The sequence below is a fragment of the Galleria mellonella genome, unplaced genomic scaffold, assembly GCF_026898425.1.
Source record: "Galleria mellonella isolate WM207_F2 unplaced genomic scaffold, CSIRO_AGI_GalMel_v1 utg159, whole genome shotgun sequence".
Taxonomy (NCBI): domain Eukaryota; kingdom Metazoa; phylum Arthropoda; class Insecta; order Lepidoptera; family Pyralidae; genus Galleria; species Galleria mellonella.
In genome coordinates, this window is record NW_026442004.1 from 3,193,276 (window position 1) to 3,210,182 (window position 16,907).

Consider the following 16,907-nt stretch of genomic DNA (forward strand, 5'->3'; position numbering starts at 1 on the left):
GTAAATTGTATCTTCTATGTAAAATATTAAAAAGGGATAAGGGTGATGTTAATAGAAATGGTGAGATCCAAAGGAGGTGGTAACGTAAGACTGTAAAAGGAGATAACGAATAAAGGAGATAACGATAAGTCACCAGAGTAAATGGATGACGATGATGAAGATGATATACAAAATCTTAATTAACATTTAACGACTTTTGTACAAAGTCGTTTGCTTGGGCACCTCTGTCCCATTCGTGTTTCATTCGTAAAGCAGTTGTGTTTGCATGTCTGTGTTTCGGTTTGAAGGATGGGATATGGCGTAAATTTACAGGGTACAGAGGAATAACACCTGAGTCCTCAGGAATGGCAACGCATGGGGGGTATCATGGGCGAAACAGTATACTCTGTTATGTCCATGGTACTGCTCATGTCTATAAGCGACGATTACCACTTTCCATCAGGTGTGCCGTCAGTTTGTTTGTCATTCTTAGTTGTATAAAAAAAAGGTAGTTTGGATGAAGTGGTTAGAATGATAAGCTAATCACGCTCAAGTGGTTGATCAGATTTTGATAGACTTTATTGTACACCTATGTCTGTCCTCATTAATCTTAGAAGAGCCATGAGTTGCTGGTTATACAATAATTGGCATAGCAAATGGTATTTTCCTGGTACACCAAAGATAAATGAGATGCGAAAGCATTGATAATTTTCAGTCTATGTAGCTGATTTGATTGTGTATTTCTAATATTAAAATATAATAGTTCCTAAAATATATAAGCAATAACATAATATAGCAATGTGTTGTACTATTATTGTTTTCTTATAAATACAGAATTCTTATAAGCTCCTAAGTTTATTATTTTTAAAGTAACCGTTTCACAATGAAAGGCAAGAAAAGCCAACGAAGATATTTTCTTGATTTGGCGGGTTTAATATTAGGATTATTATAATTTATATATATATATATATATATATATATATATATATATATATATATATATATATATATATATATATATATATATATATAAATTAGGATGATGATTAATTTGTTAATCTGAAAACCACAAAGCACCCGTTGTATTGTGCATATTAAAAAATATTTTTTCTATATTATTGACATTTAAAGGGTGCCACTTATTTATGCGAAAAAGCGACAGATGAATATGCAGTTCACCTGATGGTAAATGATTATTATAGCCCATAGACATTAACGACAATAGTAGATTACTTTACTGGCTTTTAAAAGTAATACTTATTACGTTAATAATCTAGTTTTTTTTATGTTTTACCTACTTCATTACACTTGTTTTGTTTGATTCCGCTACCATAAGTATGTGTGTTACTGCCCAAACTGCGAATGGGTGTCGAACGGTTAACGCTGGGTTCCGAGCAGCTGTCTAATAATTTGCCTGAAGATGCCTCGGTCAGAGGTGAAACACGTGTCGCAAAACGTGCGTGAGCAAAATGGAAGTCGGAGATTGATGACTAAAATTGAAGGTTATGGAACTTCTGGTAGTAATAACAGTTATGGTAAATCTGCGAGTGTTGGCAATCACACACATATTAATGATAGCGGAATTAAACAAAATGATTCTAATCAAATAACTAGTGATATGCACTTTATTGATGACATTAAGATTTGGCAACAATAAAGTGAAAAAGAAGATTGACAGCTGTCACTATTTTTTTTTCATATTAGAAGTTAGATTTGGTATTATGTATGTTGCGCTAAAAGTATTAATAAACTTCATTATGTTTTACAAAAAAATCTACTTCAATTGTGGCAAAACTAGTTATTTTGTTTTAAAAACTAAATACCTATTAAACCGATTTTGATAAAAGTTCTATGGCATCAATCTGTAAGTATATCCTTTCAAATAAAAAAAGAATTTTTCAAATCGGTTTACCACTGAGGTATCAAATAGAAAAAAAAACGACAACCGAATTGAATTTAATAATTGTTAAGTTCAAGTAGCAATTTTAAAGCAAAACATATTAATCATTTATATAATGAATTAATAATATTATTAAACATGATAACAGAATGCTAATATATTTTTTTAAATTATGCAGAAAAATATATTACATTAATAAAAAAAATTTACACATTTACCATGTATTTGACACACATACGTATATATACTCTTTTGTTTATTGTTAAAGCCTGTAGTCGACACTGGTGAAACGGTGGAATTACCTAAAATAGTAGAAAATTTTGCCAAATTGCACCAGATTCAACTACATACAATGATATGTTTTGTTCCAAAGAGAGTGAAGTTAAGCTGATACCAACACGAAGTGGGAAGAAGTTCCTTATCATGTTGGACGGGTATACTTACTCGCAGATCAACTACTCGGAGCGTTGGGTCTGCTCGTCGAAGAGTCAGGGTTGCAACGCGCGCGTTCGACGCATCGACAACAAGATTATACGTGTTGATACTCAGCACGACCATTCCCCGCCTAAATATATTTTCAAAAATGGCAACTATTACAAGATATAAATTAATAATGGCTTTATATGTTTATTTGTTATCATTTATTATCCTACCTCCCCACTAGATGGAGGGACGACCTGAAATGCAGAGTAAGTGGATGCAGAAGGCTCAGGACCGTTCTGTATGACAGTCCACAGTACAGCCTTATGTCCAGCTGTGGACGAATAATGACTGAAAGGATGACGATGATTATCCTATCTAATAGAGTAACTAGAGTAATTGGTTTTTCCAAAATAATACCAGTTTCAATTAATTAAACTGCTATGTTTTGTTTCAAAGAAACTGAAATTAAGCTGATACCGACACGAAGCGGGAAAAAGTTTCTCGTCATGTTGGACGGGTACACGTATTCACAGGTCCATTACTCTATGCATTGGAACTGTTCGTCGAGGAGTCAGGGCTGTAACGCGCGTATACGATGCATCAACAATAAGGAAATCTTACGCGTAAACACCGAGCACAACCATCCTCCACCTAAATATGTATACAAAAATGGCAATTATTACAAGATATAAATAAATGAACAATAAGTTTCATTGTAATTGAAATAAACTCACCATCTTTTTTATTTGAATAGCTATTAGTTCTACTTCGTTAATATATGAATCTCACAAAATAATACTTAATAATAATGTTTGATAAATTAAACTATGTTTTGTTTTAAAGTTGATTCCAATACGAAATGGGAAGAAGTATATTTTTTATGTTGAACGGAGGGTACATGTACTTATAGATCTATAATTTGGTCCATTGGATCTGTTCCTCGAACGAGAGGGTTCGGGGGGGGGGGGAGGAATTGTGACGCACGTATTTGACGTACCAACAAGTAGGAGATCATGTGTGTAAATTTACACACCAGGCTCAACTATCGCCTGCCTAAATATGTAATAAAAATAGGCAATTATTACAGAATATAATGTATATATAAAACATTTTTTCATATATTCGAAGTTAATTTCTTCTTCTAAAGCGACTAGACCTCCTTCATTGTCTAGACCAGTGATTCTCAACCACTGTGCCGCGGCACTTTTGTGTGCCGCCAAATGTTAAAAGTGTGCCTCCAAATTTTGCAAATATTTAGAATTTTTGTCATAAACTATTTATGCAGTGTGTTGTAGTAAGTAAATAGTTTTTATCTTTTTCCTTGTGTGCCGCCAAATTTTGAAATCGTTAAATATGTGCCGCAACAAAAAAAAGGTTGAGAATCACTGGTCTAGACATATGCTACTTAATTAGTAGTTAAAAGGATTAATTTAACTTAATTTAACAAATAATTTAACTGCGTAAACTTATACGTTTTCTCCCACAGAAAGTGAAATTAAGCTGATACCGACACGGAGCGGTAAGAAGTTCCTCATCATGTTGGACGGGTACACATACTCACAGATTAACTATTCGATCCTGTGGCTATGTTCGTCGAAGGGCCAGGGTTGTAACGCGCGTTTTCGACGCGGCAAAGATGGAAACATAATACGTGTGAATACCGTGCACAATCACCCCCCACCTAAATATGTTTTTCAAAATGGCAATTATTACAAAATATAATATAAAGAAAAGAAATATTCTGAGCCACGGCAAGATGTATTTTTTATTTACCCGATAATATCTTTAACTAGAATTTTAGGGAGAAACTTGCGTGTGTATGTATCTTTTCCTTTTCTTTACGATTGTATGAGTGCACAGGAAGTAAAAGTAATTTGGTACCATTCATGCGTTGCCACCCCTGAGGATTAAGGACGTCATTGCTCCTTCAAATTGCTTACACAAAAAAATGCGTATTCTGTTTCAGTACATATTTGTTAAAGTGTTTAGAAATTACTTTCACTTGTATTTTTTTAATGTTATTATTAATAAGATTAACATTAATAATTGGATTAAGTACATAATATTTTATGTTTGTGACTGGTAATTCATTATAACTAAAATCATAACCAAATATAATAAAAAAAAAATATAAATTGAAAAAATTTAAATTTTAAGTCAATTTATGCTACATATTTTTATATTTAAATATTATATTAATAAAATAAATGAAACAATTCACTATAATGTTCTTGGACTAATTTTAACACTACTTCTCATAACTTTTTATAATTTACAAAATGTATGGGTACATATTTTTTAACTTTTTATCTATGTGTAACTGCTAGTTTATCTCCAAAAAGGGATTGTTTAACATAACGTGAATTTAGAAAGAAATTAAGAAGAAAAATGTGGATAAGTATGTACTTATATTAATATTAATATATTATATAAATTTAATTAGAATTATGGTGTGGAATGGATTCAGAATAGTCGCCGTTGCTATTTGAGTCTCTCCAACCATCTTGTAAGGGATTTTCGTCATCATAGTAATAATAGTAGTGACATATATATAGACTTATATAATTACATCACCTCACAAAATTTATGCATGGATAATCAAGAAAAAGACATGCAAATGCAGTACATTATAAGTTTGCTAAGCCTCAATACATATATGTTTCAGACATCCAATTCATACCGACGGAAAAGGGAAAATATATATTAGTGCTACGTGGTTATACATACTCTCAAGTTGGCGGGCGCTTCTTCTACTGTTCTTCGAAGCACATGGGCTGCAGGGCCCGTGTAAGAATTATGTCTGGCAAACTGATAGCTTCGGGGGACGAGCACAACCATGCGCCACCATCACACGCTCGATGCGGCAACGGCGCGTTTGTTCAGCTCAGACCTCGTAGTAACACTATAACCCTCTCGACGCCTCCGGCTATCCTACCTTCTCCCATAACGTCCCCAAGTGCGGCAGCTTTAGCCCTCACCCATGCGTTAAATTTTCCACGTCTCTTCCCCAAAACAGATATGTGGCTGCGAATGCCTAATCCGGAAGTGAATAAGAACTCATAGATTGTGATCAAAAGTTAATTGACAACATTTCAAAATTTAAATGGTGCTGAATGTTTTGGTACACGTGTGGAAAGCATGCTTTTTTTTAAATTCAGTATTATCTAAAATGGTATGTTTTTAGTATCTTTGTATGTTATTGTACAGCCTTAGATTATATAAATAGAGCCTCGAGTTTTAAAAATGGCTCAAGTTTTTGTCAGCTAATTGTCAAATTATATTAGTTTTTCATATTAGTGTTTTGTATACTTACACTTTAGTGTATATATATATATATATATATATACATACACATACACACACACCCATACAATCATTTTTTATATTATATTTAAACTAAATTAAACTTAATTTACAAAATCTGATAACATTGTCGCGTATACAATTGTATGAAAAAGTTGACCCGCTTTTTTTGAAGCATTTCTATGGAGACACTCTATCTATATAATCTAAATATATAGCATATTAAAAATTAGTAAAAAGACAATCTTTATTGAAAAAATAGAATAAGATGGATTTAATAAGTACAACCCTAAACTGAAATGTACCTAAGATCGTAATAAGGACTGCGTTATTTATTATCATTATTGTTTGTAATAAACATTTTTACGATGTGTTTTATACCTACAAACAAGGGTTTGTTGATTATGACGCCTCTTTGATTTCGACAGAGTGCTGTTATAATTTGGGTGAATATTGAAATATTGTCAATTATTGGTCCGCATTAGAATGTTTTTTAGATTTATTGTTGAAGTGACAAAATAATTTTTTAATGTTAGCTTACCTGTTGATCTCTATGAAACTGTATATTTGGAACTATGCTAGTTAAGTTATAAAGCTTCGCTTTCAGTGATATTTCAACGCGATACGTAATCCAGTGATATTTTGTAATGAGCCTTATTGTACGTTAAGTGTAAGATAATTTTTATTTTATCTGAGTTTGTAAATAATATATTATTATTTTAATATAGACTTATTCCCATTTATGAATTATAATTATGCTTAAATCATTTAGTTATTTTATTATCCATTACGTCGATTAGTAGATTTTATATGATCGGAAATTTTAATATTTATATTAAGTAAATGTTACTTATTTCTAAATTTAACTCAATGTAGCAAATATCCTACAAAATGGTTTAATAAATTAAAAATAATTGATTTTATACACATTATGAAGAGTAATCTTCAAATTAATAAATCATTGTATTTGAGAGTCCTTGCTAAGATTTACTTTTAACTGAAATTCTATCAAAAACATTACATGTTCAAGGAGCAGATTAAAGATTATGATGCAGTCTCGCTAAATTTGCGTCGTAAAAATTATAAAATATCGTGCAGAGCTGTGTATAGTAAATAGATTTCGGGGAGTTTCTTTAACTCTAGAGACTGAATTTCTCATATTCATTTGTGTAATTGTTCTAAATTTTGGTTTCTTATAAGCTAAGTTTATTTTTCAGCAAATACACAAATTTTATGCACAAAGAAAGGAACGAGAATTCTATTGTGCGGAGGAATACGTTTCTCTAAAAACTATCAGAATGGAGAGAAGATATCGTGGAAATGTAACAAGTTTGGCTGTATAGCACGCGTGATCACAATTGGGGGGCAGATTATGAAGGTCCAAAATGAACATAACCATAGCACGTAGTATTGTGGGAGTGGAAAACGAACAAATTGACTATCTGACTGTCATATGGATGTACGCAGTAAATTGAAAAACTTGTAGTTTTTGATAGATCTTATTTTTTTAATTATTATTATATTATATTCCACTGCTGAACATAAGTCTCTCCCTATTGGACAATTTTGACAGTAGTTGCCATGCTTGGCAGAGGCATTGGCAATCGCAGTTAGGTTTTGGTGATGTTTTAAGAGGGATGTTGCTGCTCCCTTTTCGATCATTAAGTTCTCTTAGTTATCTCTTACGATACTCATGGGAAAGGAAGGGTTACGATGGTAAACAAATATTTTTATAAACTCTTACTTAATTTCTTAGGATAGGGAAAGGACACTTATCTATATAATTATAGTTATATATTACGTGATAATACGTAATTCAAATTAGCAAATAATGAAATATTTAACTGTGGAATCTCATTTGTAAATATTTTTTGATTATGTAGTAATCGACTTGTAAAAAAACTTGCTTTACTTTTGTATTATATTATGTGTACTTGTTATAAAAAAAAATATATTTTAAAAGGATATTAGGTCCTGCGAAGGTTTACTAGTTTTTTGTTACTCAATGTTGTATAAAAAAGTACCTTTTTTATCTAGGGGAAGTACGGACAAAATGACAGGGTGTTTTGTTTTTGAATAAAATTTATTTATTTAATAATATTATAATCAGTCTCAATCGTTTTTACTCATCTTAGGTTCATTGACTATCAGTAATACAGTCTTTTAATTAAGTAGGAACTATAATAAAATATATATTAAGAAAAAATGTAACTAATCACAAAAACCATTTTGTCCATATAGTACGGACAAAATGACATATAAGGTAAGGACATAATGATATACTAATTTTTAAGAACACACTTCACAAATAAATCGTTTGGTCCTCTTTGGGACATCAGCACATGACACATGAGCCCAAAGGGAACAAGTCATACATCGTAACCAACCTTCGCCGGGCTTAGACCGGGAAAAGAGATCATTACAATAAATGCAAGCGCAGTCACTATCGTCGTCTTCTGTCTCACATAAGATATCTTCGCTTCCTGAGCTATCATATATCAGAGCAGTTCTACGCTGCCTCGATGGTCTTAATCTCTTCTCTGATGGCAGAGCGTTTTTGGAAGCAGGAATATTTATTTCATCCTTATCCAAAAATTTTCTTTTAACCTGTCTCTTCTTTTTTACCTGTGGATCCTTTGGTCTGTTTTTAGCAATCATTTCTTGCATATTTTGAGTAGAAGTTAAAAGCCAATTACCTTTGACAGGTTTCAATTTTCTTTTTCCTTGGCCTCGAATGAACTGCCCCTGTAGTGCTGGCGAAATAGAAGCAATTGGATATGTCAGTAATTGCTTTGATGGACCAGCTCTCGCTCCGTCATCGTACGCTGCTCCAGCTACCTCAACTGTATTAGACTCCTCTTCACATGTTCCTAAACTCAGATTCATCACATCGGAAACAACAAGTCCAATATCAGCATTGGTGGTGGCTTTCGTTGTGTTTTGTGAAGAATCTACTTCATCGTCATTTGTAGCTGATGAATTTAAATTAGACGCAACATCGTTACTCGGATCTTCTTGGATTGAAGAGGTGTTGATACATTTAGTTGATGGTAAATGTGAGCTGGGAAGTTTAGGTGTACTGTCTGCAATATCATCCCGATTCAACGTAATATTTGTGGTCTCTGCCGGTTCAAACATGTAGTCTGGAAAAATATCAGGATTAACAGGCCAGATGCCTGTCTTTTTAAAGCCATTACTTGCATTCTGAACAGTTGCGGCTTTTCCATACGCTTCATTAAACAAATACCCGATTTGTAAATGGGTAATAACACGCCCTGGATGAGTTTTTAACCACTTAGAAATTTCTTGATTGAAATAAGTTTTTAATGGTCCGTAGATACAAACATCCAAGGGCTGCATTCTATGGGTACAATGTGGCGGTAAACACAACATATGAATACCATTTTCTTTGGCATAACTCAAACATTCAATGCTTTTATGACTTGAGTGACCATCACAAATAAGTAGAACCGGATCGTCTTTGCTAGATTTCGTATGTGCCTGAAAATGTTTTAACCATTTTACAAACACCTCTTTGTTCATCCATCCTGATTCTTGTGCTAGTCCAAGAGTACCGGTGGGAGCCTCATCAACTAGTTCGTTTTTCATGTTCTTTCTAGGAAATATCATACATGGCGGAATAAATGAACCGATGGCATTCGTACAACACACTACTGTCACATTCGAACCTCTCTCAGCACTGGTGAGACAGCCGACTTGTTTTCTGCCTTTGGTGGCCAGAATTTTTTGTGGTCTCTGGATAGTGAGCCCGGTTTCATCCATATTGAATATTCGGTGAGGTCCCAAGTTGTGAGTCTTTAAAAATTCTTCATAAATACGAAAAAATTTAGCTACCTGTGGTTTATTAAACGCTTGCGCTCTTGCAGCAGAAGTTGGTTCTGGGGTGCGCAGAGAAATGTCCTTATTTCTTCTTAAGAAACCGTCAAGCCATTCTTGTCCAGCACGTTTCTTGTCCTTGTTGAAAGGGTGATCGATACCATTTTTTTCGGCTAGTTCAAAGGCAAGCTCTTGTAGTGATGTACGCGTGAAACCAAAAAGTCGTGTTTCTAAAAACTTTATGTGTTCTACTAACTCCTGTTCAATTTCAGTTGAAAATGTTTTCTTGAATCTTCCTAACTTTAGAGCTAGAATTCAAAGTTTTATTCATATTGAGTGCATGTCTTCTAAGAGTCGCCTGAGGAACACCGAATGTTTATGCGGCCAATTCCCATCCCACTTCCATGCTTCAATAGCCTTATTCATGGATTCTTGGCTCCAAGACTGCCGATTAGTTTTTCTTTCGTATTTTCGTGGCATATTACCTAAACAAAATAATAAATGTTAATTAACATGATGTCTACGGACAAAATGACATACCATGTCGTTTTGTCCATTGTATATGTATTTCATTTTGTCCAAATATGAACAAAAATGAATAAAAAATCAAAATTCCATCAAACAGCTGATAATTGCAATAAAATTAATCAAAATCACTGGGTACTGGCATAAGTTCATTGATTTTAATAGAAATAATTACAAATAACAACAAATAACTCACCAGAAAACAGAAGAAAACCATCTAAAAAACACTTTTGAAAGCGCGAAACACGTTTGAACTGGTTACTGCGACGCGACTGTGACAATGGCGCTTAACATCTGACAGGTTTGTGAATATGGCTGCCGTCACGTGATACAGTCGTGGAGACGTTACCAAAACCCGCCAATTTTTATATAAGGTGTCTATGTCATTTTGTCCATACATGTCATTTTGTCCGTATTTCCCCTATAAGTTGGTTACATTTAAATAATAACTGCTTTTTGTGATCTGATATAAATGACAGAAATGATAATGATAGAAATACAACTTAGAATGGCAAACAATCTGATGGACCACCTGATGGAAAGTGGTAAACGTCGCCTATAGACATGAGTAGTACTATGGACTGAATGATGCCCGCCATCGGCAGAGAACCCATCCTCACACGAGTCAGAATGGTCACGCATAGTGTGGTTTCAAAGGAGCTCCCGCGAACATTCAGTTTAGAGAATAATCTTCTTGCTGAGGTTTTCCTTATAGACTATAGCATGGGGTTCTTCGAAAAGAACGTATTAAGGTTTCTTAAGTGACCATTAAGCAAAGCGGGCGTGACATCCTTGGTGTTACAGGCGTCCCTAAGGCTGCGGTAACCCCATTTACCATCAGACGGGCCGGTATGCTTGTTTGCCACCATAGTGGTTTAAAAATATATAAAGAAATATTCTTATCTAATATTACTATGGTTTTTAATCTATAACTATGCATTTAGTCTTCTATATATGTTTATTTATATTTTTTATTTTTTTCAAAATGCTTAATAGCATTACTGAATCTTGGTTATTTGTAATTTCATAAAATATCAAATTTCAAAATAGCTAATTGATAAATTTCTTACCACAAATATTTCAGATAACTCTAAAGGATACATTTTTACAGTAGTTGTAGTGACTGAGTATAGTAGTGGAATAAATGAGTACTGTGATAAATAGTCTATTATTTCATATAGTAAGATACATGCTAGTACAGAATAGTCTGTTATTTCATATAGTAAAATACATGATAGTACAGAATAGTCTGTTATTTCATATAGTAAGATACACACTAGTACACAATAGTCTGTTATTTCATATAGTAAGATACACACTAGTACACAATAGTCTGTTATTTCATATAGTAAGATACACACTAGTACACAATAGTCTGTTAATTCATATAGTAAAGTAGACGTAGATTCAAAATGCTGTCGTATTAGAACTGAAGTTATGATTTCGACACATTTGCTCGTAATAAAATAACATTTGCTCTACTTATTAACTTTCAAGTTATCGGTTGCTTTACATTCGTAAGCTTATTATTGAACGCGATTCGATACACAACGAAACATTTAAAAGTAGAATTTAATTTTATTATTTTTATGAATATAATTTCACCTATTAATGTATTTATCATTATTTATTGATGAAGAACCTCGAAGAAGAATACATTGATCATTAAGATTAAATTAAACAGTCCTAGTGGTGTTTTGAAAATGCGTGTAATTTGTATTCCTTGAATTAAATATAAACTTGGCGATAAAGGAAATTAGACATTAATAATTATATTAATAATGAGGGGTACCATGGTTACCATAGAGTATTTTGTAGAGTCTGTTGCGTTGTTCATGTACATAGGCTACCATTTCCCATCAGATAGGCCCTCAGTTTCTTTCCCGTTTTAAGTATCATAAAAAAATAACATTAGTTTGACTGTTCTCAATTTTTTCATATTTTCATTTCTAATACGAACTACTAAGAAATGAAATCTGCGAATCTGTAATGGTTTTTTTTTTCTTTTATACAACTTAGAATGGCAAACAAGCTGACGGCCCACCTGATGAAAAGTGGTAACCGTCGCCTATAGACATGAGTAGTACCATGGACATAACAGAGTATACTGTTTCGCCCATGATGCCCCCATGCGTTGTCATTCTTGAGGACTCAGGTGTTATTCCTCTGTACCTTGTAAATTCACGCCATATCCCACCCTTCAAACCGAAACACAGCCATGTAAACACAACTGCTTCACGGTAGAAACACGAATAGAACAGAGGTACCCAAGCAATCGACTTTTGTATAAAGTCTCCCTCTGGTAAATACAATCTGTGACTCTTCAACTCGATGGTCAATAAGTATTTACTGTGTAAACACATTTCATACAAGATCTTATCATCGCTTATCATCAGGTGAGGTAAGATCAAGTACAAACCCATCTTGTAATAAAAAAGAAGTCTCAGAAAAATTCCTTTAATGCATTATAAAGTGCGTTTCACTGAGCGTCGACTTTCACCGCTTGATGTAATCGTATCGTGTAATAATTCATTTCATTTCATAGATATTGTTCCAGTATTCGGGACTTCGAATCGAGGTAATAAATTGATCATAATCGGACCCCATACGTTCAGGCGGCAGAACAACATGGGTGCCAAGGTGCGGTGGATATGCACCATGTCCAAAGCCAAGGGGTGTCGAGCCGCAATTACTACTATTGAAGACGATATAGTCAAGTTTTTCAAAAATCACAATCATTAAGTTGTTTGAACTTGACTTCAAAAAGAAAGAGGTTTTCAATGCGGTTGTATTTTTTTATGCTTGTTACTTTATAACTCCGTGAGTTGTAAATCGATTTGGAAAATTATTTCTTATTTGAATGGATTTATTTACAGTTTACAAAATAACTGATTATGCCACACACTTGAAGTGGGTATTGTTTATGGAACATAATATTATTTATCAATAGAAATATTGGCGTCTGGTCATTTTTTATGGGTACTGTAATAGTTAAAAGAATCGTTATAGTTAAATTTTAGTATGTTAATATCCCAAGGATGTTTATTAAATATAACCAGTTATTGGAAAAACAAAATTTGCATTCTAGTTTATTTTATTATTTTCTCCATTACAGTGGCGGCTTTTCCAAGATTAGTATCTTTGAAAAGAGACAACTCACTTACAAGCAGTTCAGACTTGTTATATCAAGTATGAGCAGCTATAGAGAAAATAATAAAATAAACTAATTAGGTATGTATGTATATATTAAAATTATATATAATATAAATAAATTATTTTTAAAATATTAAAAATTACAACCAAAGTAGGTTTACAGTAGTCCAAATGAATTATATTATACAGTTTGAAAACATACTTAAGTTTTTTCTCTCTCTCTCACTAGTTCTTTTTTTGTTGATAACCCAGGCACATTATCATGGTTTATCTAAATGATCGTGTAATTCTCGTCTCCTTATAAACTATAATGGCCAATTAGTTTTTGAGAAATTTTGGAGAAAAGGAAAATGAAATTTTGAATTTCGAGAAATGTGGCCAATTTTTTTACAGTAGTGTATAAGTATAATAAAACATTACAATGGAGGTGGCGAGTGGCAAAGCAGAAGGCAAAAATGTTAAGCTTAAAGAACGATTTTTATTTCGTCGTTCATTTTTCATTTGTCGAACAAGTTTGTGATTAGGTAAAAGCGAAGGAATCATATTTTAATAGCATCTGGCAGCCCTGATATGTATCCCGCGTTTTTGATCGCATGAACCACTATATGAAGTATGCCATGTTAATGATACTTAGTACAGTGATACCAGTTATAGTATAGTGATACCAGAGGGAGACTGTGTACAAAAGTCGATTGCTTGGGTACCTCTGTCCCATTCGTGTTTCTACCGTGAACCAGTTGTGTTTGCATGGCTGTGTTTCGGTTTGAAAGGTGGGATATGGCAGTGAATTTAGAAGGTATAGAGAATAACATTTGAATCCTCAGGAATGGCAACGCATGGGGGGTATCATGGGCGAAACAGTATACTCTGTTATGTCCATGGTACTGCTCATGTCTATAGGCGACGGTTACCACTTTCCGTCAGCTGGACTGTCAGCTTGTTTGCTATTCTAAGTTGCATAAACAAAAAAAATATATATAATACATTTCAATACTCTAAAGCTATACCTCGAAGACATGAACTCTGTAGCTAATTTTGTATATTCTTCTACAAGGTGGCATTTATTGTCATATGAACCGAGAATACAGATTAATTTAATATGAATTTCATATATAGAATGTTTAGTTATAAATATAAAACTAAGTCGTCTTTTAGTTGTATTATTATGTCATATACAATTACACCTTTTTATTTTGTAAATAAAATATTTTTTTTATTACTATTTCAGCCGTTAACTGTCCACTGCTGAACATAAGTCTTCCTCATAAGGGGAGTTTTGCCAGTAGTTGGCTGGGCAGGCGGGTTGCCAACCGCAGTTAGACTCTTAGAGTTGTTTTAAGAGGGACGCTGCTGCCCATCCCTTGCCCTCCCTTAGTCGTCTCTTACGACACCCACGGGAAAAGAAGGAGTGACCTATTCTATGCCGGGACCATGCGGCGATATTGTAATAAAATATTAATCCTTATTAATACTATAAATTTAAAAGTGAGTTTGTTTGTTTGTTACCTTTTATGCCCTTAACGATTTAAACAGTCATTATGAAATCTGCTACAAACGTATATGGGATATAAAAGGATATAGGTTACTTTTTATTTCTGTCAATGAAAATGTCCTGGTCAAGCGAACAAAGTCGCGGGTAAAAGCTAGTTAATAGTAATAAAAAAATGTTACTTTTTTTCATAACTAGAATTCAATACCAGTTATATTATTTCTACAGAACACAGTCCCGAATTTGGCGTGACAAATCGCGGTAACAAGGTGATCATTATGGGACCTTACAGGTTCAAACGCGAGAAAAGCTATAAACTGAAGACCCGGTGGGTGTGTACCAAGATGTACACGACCGGCTGTCGAGCATCCGTCACTACAATCAGGGATGTCATTGTTACAATCGGGTCGAAAGGTCACAACCATTAGATAATATAAAAGTAATAAAAGATGAAAATATAATTTTTAATGCAAACAAATATAATGTTATGTAAATGTCCAGAGAATGTTTACAGCCGTCATCTGTTTTCATTTATCCCAATTATTTGTTTTTCTTTATTATGTTTATTTATTTATTCTTTATTGCACAATACAATTTGTACAAGTGGCGAGCGTAAAAGCAGAAAGCGTTTGAGAGCAGTGGTGGCGTGTGTGCTCGCCACACAAAAAAAAAAACTTGATATAAATTGTAATGCTTCTATGTTTTTCTCTTTTGCACATCTCTGTTTGTAGCCATTTCAACAATTACTCCTTTTTATTGGGGCTAGTAACTGTTCCTAGTATTATACCTGTTCAGATCAACCTCTTTGCAGTGCCCCTAGAAACTGTCTTAATTATACTCTGTTATGTCTATGACTGTGTCTATAGGCGATGGTTACCACTTTTCATCAAGTGGGCCGTCAGCTCGTTTACCATTCTAAGTTGCATAAAAAAATAATTTATCACGACTGGCTAACTGACCTCCTTTTCATCTTCATTTATCATTCTTCTTCACGATATTCCGTCAGCGTATACTGTTAGTTCAGGCAAGGTTGCCATTCCATTATCATCCATCCAAAAAGAAACTCCTTTCTAGCCATATTGTCTTTAATATAGTCCATCTATGAATGTATGGAATCATTATTAATAAACCAATCGGAAAAATCAATCGAAATTCAATGAAACTATATTATTTGTACAGAACTCCAACCTGTATTTGGTAGGACGAGTCGCGGGAACAAGGTGATCATAATGGGGCCTTACAGGTTCAAACGCGAGAGAAGTTATAAATTGAAGACTTGGTGGGTGTGCACCGCGGTGTACACTACAGGCTGTCGGGCGACCGTCATCACCATCGATGATGTAATTGTTACAGTGGGCTCGAAAAAACACAACCATTAAATTTTAGATATAATCAAATTGTACATGTAAAGGGTTATTAGCAATGAACATTATTTTTAAGCATATCATGTTACGGTTGTTGTATGTAATGTATTATATTAATATATACGGAAGAGTTTGTTTAAATGACCTTCTATTCGGATTGGAAAAAATACTTTTGAATTTCATTGCTCTTTTCTAGACAAAGGTTTATTATGAACTATTACAACATTATGTTAAAATCATCGGTGAAGGAAATAATTAAATATAAATACTATAAATAATATATAATGGTAAATTATAAATAATTTATTTATATATTTACTTTATTGGGATTTTCTTCCAGTCAACCTTTGGAAAAACTGAAATGTATTTATACCGGGAATAATTAAAAATTTTGTCTTACAAAAAAACCGACTTCAGTTGTGATAAAACCAGTTAATTTGGTATAAAAGTTAAACTGCTGAACCAATTTTGATGAAATTTCCATGGGACCAATCTGTAATTATATTCTTTCAAATAAAAAAGAAATTTCCAAATTGATTTAGATTTAGAATTAACGGAGTTATCAAGTGACAAACATAAAAAGACAATAAAAAATACAACCGAATTGAGAACCTTTTTTTTTAAATTGGGCTGAAAATATTGCAAATTGTTGTGGGTAAAAAGTAATAAATGCATTTACACAATAATGAAAATATTAAAGAATGTTTTGGTTTTGGTTAATTATTTATGAAGTTTATATAAAAAACTGTAATAATATATAAGTATAATAGATGTATAAAACCTAGTGGGTGTGATATATACAATTTTACAAAAGTTGTAATAGTTGTTATATACTTAATAAACTAATTGTTGTTATTGTTATTATTATTTTATAATTTACCTTTTACAAACGAATCTTCTATTATTATTGTTAATTGTTCTGCAGCTTAGCTTT

At 33.0% G+C, this 16,907-nt stretch overlaps 1 protein-coding gene across 36 annotated transcripts in view; it reads left to right on the top strand.

Moving 5' to 3' along the window:
- The window catches only part of LOC113518763 (modifier of mdg4), a 362,824-nt gene that overhangs the window by 72,248 nt on the left and 273,669 nt on the right, over nt 1–16,907 (top strand). Inside the window, exon 5 of one of the 36 annotated variants that reach the window (XM_052892488.1) lies at nt 4,968–6,372. The exons of 34 other annotated variants lie outside the window; for them this stretch is intronic. In XM_052892488.1, coding sequence (XP_052748448.1) covers nt 4,968–5,365 — 398 coding nt within the window. In that variant the 3' untranslated portion in view covers nt 5,366–6,372. Of the gene's footprint in view, nt 1–3,788; nt 4,040–4,967; nt 6,373–16,907 lie in introns of those variants that run through there. One more of the 36 variants, XM_052892504.1, reaches the window with a different exon arrangement.